The 13,772-nt window shown below is 34.3% G+C and overlaps 1 protein-coding gene across 1 annotated transcript; it reads right to left on the reverse strand.

Annotated features, from left to right (window-relative positions):
* Positions 1 to 1,373: 1,373 nt before the first annotated feature.
* On the reverse strand, positions 1,374 to 3,941 carry LOC127154923 (glycerophosphodiester phosphodiesterase domain-containing protein 5-like). The gene is made up of 4 exons (XM_051096801.1): positions 3,829 to 3,941; positions 3,265 to 3,345; positions 2,611 to 2,723; positions 1,374 to 1,489 (listed from the first exon to the last, which is right to left on the reverse strand). The coding sequence occupies exons 1-4, from the start codon at positions 3,894 to 3,896 to the stop codon at positions 1,374 to 1,376; spliced, it is 378 nt and encodes a 125-aa protein (XP_050952758.1). The 5' UTR covers positions 3,897 to 3,941.
* Between the last annotated feature and the right edge of the window lie 9,831 nt (positions 3,942 to 13,772).

Consider the following 13,772-nt stretch of genomic DNA (forward strand, 5'->3'; position numbering starts at 1 on the left):
AAAAAACATCCTAATAAGTACATACAATCAAAATTATTCGACCCCCCCTCTGACCTGCAAGATATTTTGCTACAGAGAACAACATTTAGTAAAACAATTCAACAAAGGCATCAGTACACTATTAGAGAAAGTTTATCCCTGAAGTAGATTTGGATGTATATTTTGGTATGATTGTCCTGCAGGAAAGTCCAGTGATCATCAGCTTCAGTCTTTGCACCAAAGGCATCACAATTCTTGCCAAAATGGCATCTGTTGACTTTGTCATATTAGCCACTCAAACTTGAACACATGCATGGGCTAAATGTATGTACAGTGCCCTCCACAAATATTGGCACCCTTGGTAAATATGAGCAAAGACAGCTGTGGAAATAAATCTGCATTGTTGATCCTTTTGATCTTTCATTCAAAAAAGTTCACAAAATTCTAACCTTTCACTAAAGTAAAAAAAAAAAAAGGAAAGTGGGGGCGAAATCTCATTATGAAATAAATGTTTTTCTCTAGTTCATGTTGGCCACAATTATTGGCACCCCTAGAAATTATTATAATTATTATCTGCGGGACAAGATTGCTGAGCTTCTCAAAAAAGAAAGTAGCTGTAAGAAAACAGCTAAAGCAGTGAAAATACACTTTTCCACCATCAGGCCAATAATTAAGAAGTTCAGATCAACTAAAGATTTGCAATATTGTAAGCTGTTTTGTACAGCTAAAAAAGAGCTGGATGCGGATAAAAGCAGAAACTAGACTCCTAAAATTTACAAAATGGCCATGTCCGCTCTTACAGGACAAAAAAAAGGTGGATACTAATTAATTTCCAGCAATAATTACCTTTAAATCCCATTTGAACACCTCATGAAAAACAATGAAATCACAATGCAATTCAGAGATTTTATTACAAAACAAAATCACTTAAAAAGACATCGACATAGCAAGGTAGAAGAAAACTGATCTTAGGCTAGTGCAATTATATACGAATCATCAGCAAGCAAATGATATTTTACAAAAATAAAACAAAAAATAATCATATCAACCTACAGTCAAGCTTTACAAGGGCTCTGAATCTGATTTCTGCATGCTTTAACATTAAATCCATTCATCTTCAGAAACATTAATAATAGGACACTTTTATTACCTAAACTTTACAATAACTCAGCTCCATTTTAAATACGGTTCAGTACAGAAAAAAAAAAAAAAAAAAAATACATCAGTATGCAAGACAATCAAAGCAGAACACTGAATCAGTGGAATACAGTGCCAGAGTGTCCGAGAACCAACGAAAACCATCCAAAATAAAAACCCATTGGAGATGAATGTTCAAAAAGCAACTCTGTCTAAATTAATTATTTTGAGCTCCATAAAATTGATTCAAGTCGTCACTAAAGTTTCGCTGTGTGACGTGCGGGTGTCATGATGTCATCGTGTGCATACGCGCCCAGTCCGTTTCCTGTGTATGCGGAGAGCTCATCTGTGCTCCCAACACCGTTGTTGATCTCTGAGGGATGAAACGAACATAAAACTTATTAGCCAGAGTTTCACAGGGCAGATTTTCCAATAGGGGGCAATATTGGAGGTTTATTTTAGGAGGAATGAACATTCACATCCTACAACAACACTTTTGTGCCACATCTTCCTCTGCATATTGAGTGATGTCAGTGCTGGTAATAAGACTGGACTGTTGACCACTGATTGTGTAAGTATACAGACTGAGAGACAGAGTGTCATGTGACAGTTTATACAACGCTGAATTAAAAAAAAAAGTGATATATATATATATATATATATATATATATATCAGTATATAGTGTATATGTATATGTGTGTAAATATATAAATATGTATAATAAATATACATTTATTATTATTTAGAAATATCCAAATATACCAAATTTGCAAGGATGCTTTAAATTGATCAAAAGGAATGATAAAGGCATTTTTAATGTTACAAAAGATTTCTATTTCAGATAATTGCTGTTCTTCTTAACTTTCTATTAAAAAAAAACCTGAAACAAAATCAGCTGTTTTCAACATAATAATGTTAAAATAATAATAATAATAATAATAATAATAATAATAATAATAATAATAATAATAATGTTTTTGAGCAGCAAATCAGAATATTAGAATGATTTCTGAAGGATCATGTGAATGGAGTAATGATGCTAAAAATTCAGATTTGAAATCACAGGAATAAATTAGATTATAACATATTCAAATAGAAAACAGTTATTTTAAATAGTAAAAATGTTTCAAAATTTTACCCTTTTTGCTGTACCTTGGATCAAATAAATGCAGGCTTGGTGAGCAAAAGAGACTTACTAACTAACTAATCTAACTAAAAATCGTACTGTTCAAAAACTTTTGACTAACAGCGTATAACATTTCTGTAAATATCACAAAAAATTGTTCTTGATACCTGATGCATTAACTAATGTTTAACCTCATTGTAAAGTGTTACCATATGCAGGTATGAATACAGATATTGAAGGTGCATTATGACTGCCACCAGGTGGCGATGTGCAACAGCCATTTGCAGAGGTCACAGAGAATTAATTTGTTCCGTGGCTGTATTAACCAGGCTTTATCTCCACACAGCTGTGTGCTCATGAGTCTCACCTGAGAAGATAAGTTTCTCCTTCATTAAGTTGACGTCACGACTCGGCCGATGTACTACATTGCTTAGCATGATCTGCTCAGGGTTGTAGCTGCGCATACCACTAATCTTCCACCTGAGGAAAAAACATAACACACAGTCAACAAAACACACTTCTGAGGCTTTGAAAGTGCCACAAAGTTCTGGATCTTGAAATATTTGATGAGATAAAGTGACTGAGAACACTTAAAATGATTAAAGAGCAGCACTTAAGTAAAAGCACTAAGAATGATAATTACTGGAATGAAAAATACAAACAGCATGAGACACAGAACAAATCAAGACCCTAAAAATACTCATCCTCATTACCTGATCAGGTGATAGCTGAGCAATTTCAGCGCGCAGCGGAGGACAGAGAGAAAATGGAAAGTAGGGATTGCCAAGAAGAAAAGAGCAGAGCCATCAGTTGAAAAGCGCCCGGCCGCCCAGCAGAGATATAGCAAGCGTGCTAACTACAAAACAACCTAACATTAATGCCAAGGACTGCTTTCGTGCAAATGTGTGCGAGCACAGAAATAGTCATATTGAAGATTAAAGCCACTACTGACACAGCAAAACAGCTTCCAGTATTAAAGCATTAAGAAACAACTTGAAGGACATAAAAGAGATGCACTTACTTCTGAAATATGAAGATGTCGATGACAATCGCCACAGATAATAAATCTGAGGTGATCCATATCAGGCCATATTCTTCTGCACTTTACAAAACATGTTAAAGCAGCATTTAGCCATTAGATAATCAATATAAAAAAAAGCTAATTAAGAGAAAAAACAAGCAGAATCCTAATAAAATAAAATCGCAATATATATAAAACTGTACACTACTAGTCATAAGTTTTTGAACCATAAGATTTTGAAATGTTTTTTTACAGAAGTGTCTTCTGTTCACCAAGCCTGCATTTATTTGATCCAAAGTACAGCAAAAACTGTACAATTCAGAAATATTTTTATTATTTAAAATAACTTTTCTATTTGAATATATATTATAAAATGTAATTCATTCTTGTGATTTCAAAGTTACATTTTTAGCATCATTACTCCACTCACATGATCCTTCAGAAAGCATTGTAATATTCTGATTTGCTGCTCAAAAAACATTTATTATTATTATCATTATTATGATGTTAAACAGCCAAGTATAAATTTTTTCAGGTTGTTTTGAATAGAAAGTTTTTACTCACCTTGCAAGCTGTCCAGATTGTAGATGAGCTTGTCTCTTCAACACAACAGATTTGTAGAAATTTAGCATTATATCACTTGCCCTCCAATGGATCCTCTGCAGCGAATGGGTGCCGCCAGATTGAGAGTTCAAACAGCTAATAAAGACATCAAAATAATCCGCAAGTAATTTACACGACTTCACTCTATCATTAACATCTTGTAAAGTGAAAAGTTGCATGTTTGTGGAGTGGGCCCTTACACTTATAGAGCATTGCAAGCCCTCTGAGGCATAAACCAGGGCTTTTTTTGTAGTCAACAATCTCACGAGAAGCTGTCTTTGACACCATCCGTCACCCACCGAGCGATACCTCACTACTGATCTCTCACTGACAGTGCGAGAATTTAGAGCAGCGTCTCGCTATGGTAAGAGTGCTTCAGGTGAACGCTGGACGAGTGAGACAGTCACACCACCTGATGCCTTGGCTCATTCCCATAGATATGGTGTGATGGGACAGCACTCACCACCCAACGTTATCCACCACCATCCAAGACCGCAATCCCATGAGAAATTGACAGATGCAAATCCATCAAAAAAATGTATTTTCCATATGACTAGATTTTTTTTTATTTCAAAACTGTTAAAATGGCATAATTTAAGTTAAATTGGTTTATTCATTTTGCATATTACTAGTTTTCCGTTTTGAAAATTGTCAAACGGCATTATTTACAGTGCTTTAAACGACAGAAAACGGCATTAGTTGTGGCGTTCATTATCCCCTAAACGGCGTAAATTAACTTTAATTATTAATTTTTTTTATTTTGCATTTTACTAGTTTTATTATTTGAAAATTGTCAAACTGCGTTATTTAATGTAAATTTATTGTCAAACGTAAGAAAGCGCTGTCAGTTGCGGCACTCATTATCCCCTAAACCAGACCTGGGCAAACTCGGTCCTGGAGGGCCGGTGTCCCTGCAGAGTTTAGCACCAACCCTGATAAAACTCACCTGTTTGTAACTTTCTAGTAAACCTGAAGACAGTGATTAGCTTGTTCAGGTGTGTTTAATCAGGGTTGAAGCTAAACTCTGCAGGGACAGCGCCCCTCCAGGACCGAGTCTGCACAGGCCTGCCCTAAACGGCGTAACTTAAATATATATTTTTTTTTTTCGCATTTTACTAGTTTTTTCTTTTAATTGTCAAATGACGTTATTTACAGCATTTTAAATGTCAGAAAGAACCGTCAGTTGCAGCGCTCATTATCCCCTAAACAGCGTAATTTAAAATATTTTTTTTTATTTTGCATTTTACTAGATTCCTTATTTGTAAATTGTCAAACGGCGTTATTTGCGGCATTTTAAATGACAGAAATCGATGTCAGTTGCGGCACTCATTATCGAAAATTCGTTTAAGTTACGTTTAAGATAATGAGTGCTGCAACTGACTGCGCTCTCCGTCGTACAATACCGTTTAGGGCAGAACAGGGCAAGCTTTATCCTGGAGGGCCAGTGTCCCTGTAGAGTTTAGCTCCAACCCTGATAAAACTCACCTGAACAAGCTAATCACTGTCTTCAGGTTTACTAGAAAGCTACAAACTGGTGAGTTTTATCAGGGTTGGAGTTAAACTCTGCAGGGACACCGGCGCTCCAGGATAGAGCTTGCCCAGTTCTGCCCTAAACGGTGTTGTACGACCGAGAGCGCAGTCAGTTGCAGCACTCATTATCCCCTAAACGGCACAACTTAAATGATTTTTTTGTTTTTGTTTTGCATTTTACTAGTTTTATTTAAAAATTGTCAAACTGCGTTATTTACAGCATTTTAAACGACGTCAGTTGCGGCACTCATTATCCCCTAAATGGCATAACTTATTTTTTTTTTTTATTTTGCATTTTACTAGTTTTATTTGAAAATTGTCAAACGGCGTTATTTACGGCATTTTAAACGATAGAAAGTGCCGCCAGTAGCAGTACTTCTATACTCTTTGGCTGCAGCCTGCAGAACGGGGTGGAGCTGCATGTGGGGCAGGGCAACATGTGTCGCCCCGCCCACAAATTATATCATTGGTTAACGACGCCAACGCCCTCAGCAGGATTTAATTTCCTCTCGTTTGTCGCTGCGTTGGTGAGTAGTTGAGCTACGAGTTTTGTCTTATTTGATTAGTTGTAGTGTTTGATTACAACATTGGGTTCATTGTGTCTCTAATGAGCGAATGTATAAGGAGATGTGAAGTACAGGGGCGTCGCTAGGGCTAATCATTCGGGGCTGTTTTTACTCCAGCCCCGAAGGCTTTTTTTTTTTTTTTTTTTTTTTTTTTTTGTATAGCCCTATGATTTCAATGGAATTTATCAAATTTTAAATAAATGAATCAAAAGTTGCTCATTACACATCAAGTCGCGATATGGACTAGTATCTGTAAATATTATGCCGCAAAAGACTATTTAATATGAATCCTGTATGTTCTGCGTGTCTTTTTATGAATGAACGGCGCGGACGCGCGGTTTCTTTACATGTAATACTGATGCGCGTGTGACGCTCGCAGTGATTTCAGCGTCTGCCGTTTCACTAAATGAGGACATAAATACATCAACAACATCTCCAAAACTGCTCTGAGAGTCACTTCATGAGCATTTCACTGTTTCATTTAAGTAAAACAAGCGTCAAATATACACACAGAAATTTACAGGTATTCACGGCAACCCGTCAAAGTAAAAGTTCGGTTTAACTTTAATAATCATTCAGTAATGTACGTGCCTACTACTACGACTACTACGACTACTACTATTAATTAATAAATACAAATTTCTACTTTTTTTTTCACACAATATTTCTTCCATGTTTTAAATTTGAATAGTAAATCCCTTTTATTTGTCAAAAATAAAATATCATTTTCATTAGAAGATCAATTTATTTAATATTTTATACATTCATTTGATAACCAGAAAAAATACACAACACAAAATTCCATTTAAAATAAATAAATAAATGTAAAAATAAATAAAAGTTGTTTTTATGCATTCAAATAAACAGACATGCTAAAACATATTTGGTAACAATAAAATGTAAGGTGAAAAAACAATAAAACATTTCATGGGGTCCTAAACATGTATTTGTTCTTAACTTTTGATAAATTCAAATTCAGTTTGTAAAATTGACGGTAAATCGTACAAGATTCATGGTTTTAATTAATTGCACACGATTAATTACATTTTGATTAATAAAATAAATTTAAACATTAAAAAGAAGTCCACAAAAATGAAAACGAAAAAAGGAATTAAAAAAGAAAAAAAAAAGAAAAGAAATTTAGGGAAAAAATAGGGCCCTGTTTTTGCACGCAACTATATATTTGCTATACAGTTATAAATACATTTTCAAATTTATTATTTTATTTGTCTAACATATTTTTGTAAAGTTATAATTTTGTTATAATAATTGTAATAATGGTTGCTATTTGCAGTGATTACTATTATTTACTATTGTTCATAGTGTGACATAGTCTTTAACCTTCAGTTTAATTCCCTGAACCCCATCCACGTTCAACCACCTGTGTCTAACAAAATCTTATGCGAGCATGACGTGAGCTCCCACCCAACACCACTAGGCCCTGATGTTTTGGCATCAGCCCCGGATGTTTTAAAATTCTAGAAATGCCCCTGGTGAAGTAGTTAAAATAAGACTGCCCTTGTGTAAAGTCATTCGCTAGTGCAGTGGTTTCCAACCTGAGGCCTGCTCCCCTTTTAGCGCAGGAACTTGTAAGGGTTTAGAGAAAAAAATATGGATGTATAAACAACTTTTTAGATGGCTTTTAAGAATGATTCAAACGTTGGCAGCTAGTAAACATTGTTTCCGCGGGGCATTAAAAATCATTAAAAGTCATTAAATTGATTCTGCGAAAATTAAGGCCTTAAATGGTATCATGGGTAACGAGTGTGTGTGTGTGTGTGTTTGGCTACAGGTGTTGTGAACTGGGAGAAGAGGAATACATCATCCAAGGCTGAATTGCGGGTGCCCTTTGACATCAGAGAGTGCAACAAATGCAAAATGTTGTTCAAATCCTACTCTGGGTTTTATGGTAATGGGAGGCATGGCTGCTTGAGAGGATTCTGTGACAGTATAGAGAATATGGACTCCTGTTTTATGTGCCAGAGCTAGAATACCTGTGGAACGTAGTAGAAGGGAGAATTAATGTTAACCCAAAAGGTTTGTGTGTTGGTCTTGTTTTTTTATCCTGGAGGGAACTGTGTGTGTGTGTGTGTATATTATTAAATGTTAAATGTATGTGGTAACAACGGAAGACACAACAGGTGGGCCTCTGCTAATAAAACAGTGATGTTAAACTGCTGTTTTGTATGACCAATAAAATGAAATACTCAAACTGCATTATCTTCATGTTCTTTGAGTTTGTTCCTCTTCATATATTGTTTAGTCCAACGCTTTTGGACTTCCAACTTTCTTTAACATGAGGTAATCTCTATATTTTATCTCTATCTTATGTACACATAATTTATTGTGAAAGGTTTTGTTATCAGAACAAAGCAATAGCTGTCATGTAGTTCTTATAAAAATGGCACTTTATTAATTCATAATTCTAAGACAACATTTTCAAAGAAACTTTAAGTGTTGAGTTGGTGACAAAAAAAATACATTAAATACAAGTAAATGCGTAAATAAAATTTAAATTTGCATATAAACATTAATCGTTGCGATATACAGTTCTTAATGCACAAAGATATGACAGGTCAAAAGCAGGAAGTGGATGCTTGCTTACAAATAATGAAATTTTGCCCAAAATAATGAATGAAAACAATGTATTATGTTTGGTATAGATTAATATTACGTGTAGATAATTAATGAATTCATAGTATATTGTTTATTTTTGTATGTAAGTTAATATCATGAATGATATTCTCTCTCTATATATATATATATCTTCAGCTGTGCTCTTAACCGCATTTCCTGTTTACAGAGGTGTCTACGTCATTACATGTCATTAGCCAACTGAACCATTTATTATCACATGTAGATATTTTTACGATAATTAACGAATTTATAATATATTGTTTAATATTTTATACGTAACAGATATTTAATATAACGAATGAATCGTAGCTTGAACTATGTTCGTTACCGCATTTCCTGTTTACCGAGTTGACTACGTCATTACATGTCATTAGCCAATGAAAGCATTTGTGGGCGGGGCGATGCGTATAGCCCTGCCCCACGTGCAATCCCGCCCCGTTCTGCAGGCTGCAGCTGGGTATACTTGCTTGCAGCTGCTCTGAAGAAACTGCGCCGGCTGCTCTCGAATCGCTATCGCGGTTCTTTGATGCCACACGTAACAGTCACGAGGCGTCGGCGCCGCCTCAAGTCGGACAAAATTTCTAACCGGCATGCACTGATAATTTCTAAAACTGACACTTAGAAAAACTGTGTGTGTGTACTTGTTTTTGCTACATTGTGGGGACCAAATGTCCCCACAAGGATAGTAAAACCTGAAATATTTGACACTGTTTGTGTGTGTAGGTCACAACAACTGCAGCAGATGCAAAGACCAGGCTTTCACTACTCTGATCATGCTTGGTAAGATCTTTTAGTACATGATTTAGCGATGTTAAAGGGATGGTTTTTAAAACTAAACCTTTTGTCACACTTTATTCATGGCTCTCTATATCTAACTTTCTACCTAGCATCTTCTCAAATACATTTTGAATAAAAAGGGTAAGTAAATGATGATAGAATTGTCATTTTTGGGTGAACAGTCCTAAACTAATGAGAAAGGCCCCAACATCTACATCTACTTTTACTGACACCATAATCAAATGTGAAAAGTTTTTTTTGTAAAGTCACAAATATCACCATAAAAAAACATGAACACAATAAATTAATCAACTTTTTTTTTTTTTTAGGGAGATTCAGTTCTACACAGCAAAAAAATGGATGCTGCTGATTGAAAGCAAAGTTTTCTTTCCTGTGATTGATCTACCAGATACATCCTCTGCATTTGCTGTTCTCTTCATTTATGTGCTTAACCTCAAGTACTAAGTGGAAGCCACTATTTTGTTGTTTATTTAGAGGTAAGTACATCTTGCAATGCAAGAAATATTAGGTAAGCATTAAAGGGAAAAAGAAAAATGAAAGCCATGTACATCTGGGATTGCGTGAGGGTAAGTTATAAGAGAATTTGCATTTTTGAGTAAACAATCCCTTAAAGGAATAATCCACCCAAAAATGAAAATCGTCATCATTTACTCACCCTCATGTCGTTCCAAACCTGTATGCACTTCTTTCTTGTTTAATACAAAAAAATATTTAGAAAAATGCTGGTGACCGAACAGTTTCAGTTCCCATTGACTCATTGTGTTTTTTGTCCATATAATGGAAGTCAACAGGACCTGAAACACCAACACTGGTCACCAACATTTTTCAAAATATCTTTTGTGTTTCACAGTAGACAAAAGTGTATACAGGTTTGAAACGACCTGAGAGTGAGTAAAGAATGACAAGAATTTTCATATTTTGGTGGACTATCCCTTTTTTTTTAAGGGATTGTTCAATAGTGATGTGAGATTTAAACAAGCATTGGAGCTTGTATTGAGAATAAATGTGCGTGCCAGATGAAGCCTCGATTCAAGGCTTGTGCTTTTAACGTAGAAATCACGTGACAAATGACATACGAAGCCTTACTTTCTTTCTGTTCGAACTCTCAGATCTTACAAGTACATTTACATTTAAACCTGTTTAATTACATTTTTATATACCCAATCATACAATATGAATACAGATTATTTTATCATGTACACGTAACATGAATCGATCTATGGAATGTGTGGTGATGCTGCTTACAATGGAGCTTCTTTCATAGGTTTTTGGCTGCTTTATTTTTTACTAACCAACAGATAGAGCTTTTTTTTTTTTTGTTTTTACAACACACTCAAAGCTTTGAATCTTTTCCCGAAACAGTTAGAGGAAAGTCCTTAATTTGGGTTTAGGCTTAATTTGCCCATCAATATTGCTCACTCAAAAATGCTAAATTCTCTCATCACTTACTCACCCTCATGCCATCCCGGATGTACATGACTTTCATTCTTCTGTGGAACACGAACAGAGATTTTTAGAAAAATAATCCATCTATGTGAGTCCATATAATGCAAGTGGATAGGTCCCTCAAATTTGATGCTTCACAACATGTTGACATTTACGTCAAACAAACATGTAGGACACTTGCCTGGAAGCAGTGGTTTATAATATTAATTGTTAAAAAATATTTAAACATTTCTCACACAAACCCATCATTTTGCTACAGATTACTTTTTTTTTTTTTTTTTCTAAAAATCTGTAATTGTGTTCCACAGAAGAGAGTATATTTGGGATGACATGAAGGTGAGTAAATACTGAGAGAATTACAATTTTTGGGTGTTGTCTTCTTGGCATGCAGTAATGATAACTGACAGTTTGAGTTAAAAAAATTAACTGGTGTACTATTCTGTTTATTCTTCTAATGAATTCATAACAGTATTTTTCTCTGTCTACTGAAAGTACACACAACCAAAATATTCCAGTTCAAAAAGTGCGTAAAGAAATAGAATTAATCCGTGGGCTTTTATTCACATACAAACATTGATCATCCAAATATGTAGAGTGCGTCAAATGTGGCAAACAGAATCTCAAACATGCTTGAGAACTGATTAAGTGTCTTAAGACACTTGAATAATATGGATTATTTTTACAATGTCTTTATGCACTTTTTGAAGCTAAAAGACTTTGGTTGCCTGGATAGACAAAAATGAAGAGAGAATATCAATTTTCATGTGTTCCGAAAACAAACTAGATTTTTATGGGTTTGTAACAACATAGTAAATGATGACAAAATTTTCATTTTGGCTGAACTAATGCTCTAAAAAGTTTTTACAAAAGAGAATGAAATATGAATCTAATGAATTTTTTTTTTTTTTTTTTTTTTTTTTTTTTTTTTGTGAAGGTTCATTGTGAAGATAAGTCCTGACACACCTCAAGTGCTCTGCAAAATTCCAGATGAGCAAAAGAAGTGGGAAGATGGTGCAAAGGAGAAACTCTGGCCTGAACATGTGTCTAAGGAGTTTGTGGATTTCAGCTGGCAAAACTATTAATCCACTACAGGCAAATGCATTTTACTCAGGAGAGTTTTTGTGAATTTGTATGTTTTTAAGATTGTTCTTATGATTGAATTTGTTCCTGTTTTTTAATTGCTGTAATACACAAATATTTATGTATACATTCTTGAAAAATGCTTCTTGTGTGTAACAAAAGTTTGAGTTTTATTTGAAGCTTCACTGTCATTGCTGTTTACTGTTATCATAGTATGTTGTGCTTAGGATAAATGTTAAGAATTTTTCTAGCTATAATAGTTAAAATGGTATGTGCTGTAATATATATATATATATATATATATATATATATATATATATATATATATATATATATATGTATATATACAGGGGTTGGACAGTGAAACTGAAACACCTGGGTTTAGACCACAATTAGTATGCCGTTTGGCCTCCTTTTGCAGCCAATACAGCATTATTTCATCTTGGGAATGACAAATACAAGTCCTGCACAGTAGCCAGAAAGATTTTGAGCCATTCCTTTCACAGAACAGTGGCCAGGTCACTATGTGATGTTGGCGTATGAAAACATTTCCTGACTCGCTCCTCCAAAACACCCCAAAGTGGCTCAATAATATTCAGATCTGGTGACTGTGCAGGCCATGGGAGATGTTTAACTTTACTTTCATGTTCATCAGATCACTCTTGTCACCAGTCTTGCTGTGTGTATTGGTGCATTATCATCCTAATACACGGCACCACCTTCAGGGTACAATGTTTGAGCTATTGGGTGCACATAGTCAACCTTCACACTCTGCTCTTATTGGTGGAATGTGCGATCAGTAAAGACTGGCCACCAGGCTGCATAAATATAGCCATGAAACCTCCAACACTATATTGGCCAGTGTTTCAGTTTCATTGTCCAACCCCTGTACATATGTATATATGTAATAGTGTTTTGTTTGAATCTTAAATGGATCTGTGAAAATTGTAATGTTATTGCAAGGGTTATTGCAACATTTGAACAATTAAAAACATTAAAAGTTACACAGCTGTCATTGCTTATTTTTATTTTTTTATATATTTTTTTTCTTGTATTGCAATATATAGGAGAAAAGACCATAAAATGACTGTATATTTTACAAGTAAAAATACAGTAAAAACTGTACAAGTGCAGTATAATACTGTAAATACATTTACAGCAAGTTAAATGGTACAAAAAAATAAGGGTAAATAAAAATACAAATACAGTATTGTTACTGTAAGTAAATTTACAGTAAGTTACTGTCGAACTGCTGCCAGTAATTTCTACAGGAAATGTTTTACAGTGTAATCAAGAAGTACTAGCACATAATGAATAAGAACTAGTGTCTCTAAGTATAGTATTTATTAAAATAAATGCTAGCAGCTAATACAGTAAGTGTACTGTACAAGTAAGTACTGTACTATAAGTACAGTACTTACTAGTACTATAAGTACTAGTACTGTATGTAACAAATAAGTACTAGTACTATCTATTTAATAGGTTCAGTACCTAATGAATAAGTACTAGTATTCAATAATAAGAACTAGTATCTAATGAATAAATACTAGTATCTATTTATTAACAATTTCTAAAAAATAAGTGCTATCATCTAATGATGAAGTACTAGTATCTAAAAAATAAGTATTAGTACCTAAAGAATAACTACTAGTACATAAAAATGTTGTACTAGTCACAATTGGAATATACTAGTCAAAACTGAATAGTTGATATGTCAGTGACAGATCCCCAAGAAGTCAATGGAAAAACTTTTACATTGGTTTCTAGTAACAATAGAATAAGTACTAGTCACTATTGAAATCATTAATGGTATCTAACAAATAAGTACTAGCATTTAAAACATTTTAT

This window comes from Labeo rohita, chromosome 23 (genome assembly GCF_022985175.1).
Source record: "Labeo rohita strain BAU-BD-2019 chromosome 23, IGBB_LRoh.1.0, whole genome shotgun sequence".
Classification (NCBI taxonomy): domain Eukaryota; kingdom Metazoa; phylum Chordata; class Actinopteri; order Cypriniformes; family Cyprinidae; genus Labeo; species Labeo rohita.

What these genes read in the sequence shown, in the direction of transcription:
- LOC127154923 (XM_051096801.1), bottom strand. Translation starts at nt 3,896, where the DNA reads ATGCTAAATTTCTACAAATCTGTTGTGTTGAAGAGACAAGCTCATCTA. An exon ending in CAATCTGGACAGCTTGCAAG is followed by an intron (nt 3,346 to 3,828) that starts GTGAGTAAAAAC and finishes TGTTTTGTAAAG; the next exon opens with TGCAGAAGAATATGGCCTGA. An exon ending in GACATCTTCATATTTCAGAA is followed by an intron (nt 2,724 to 3,264) that starts GTAAGTGCATCT and finishes TTTTTTCCTCAG; the next exon opens with GTGGAAGATTAGTGGTATGC.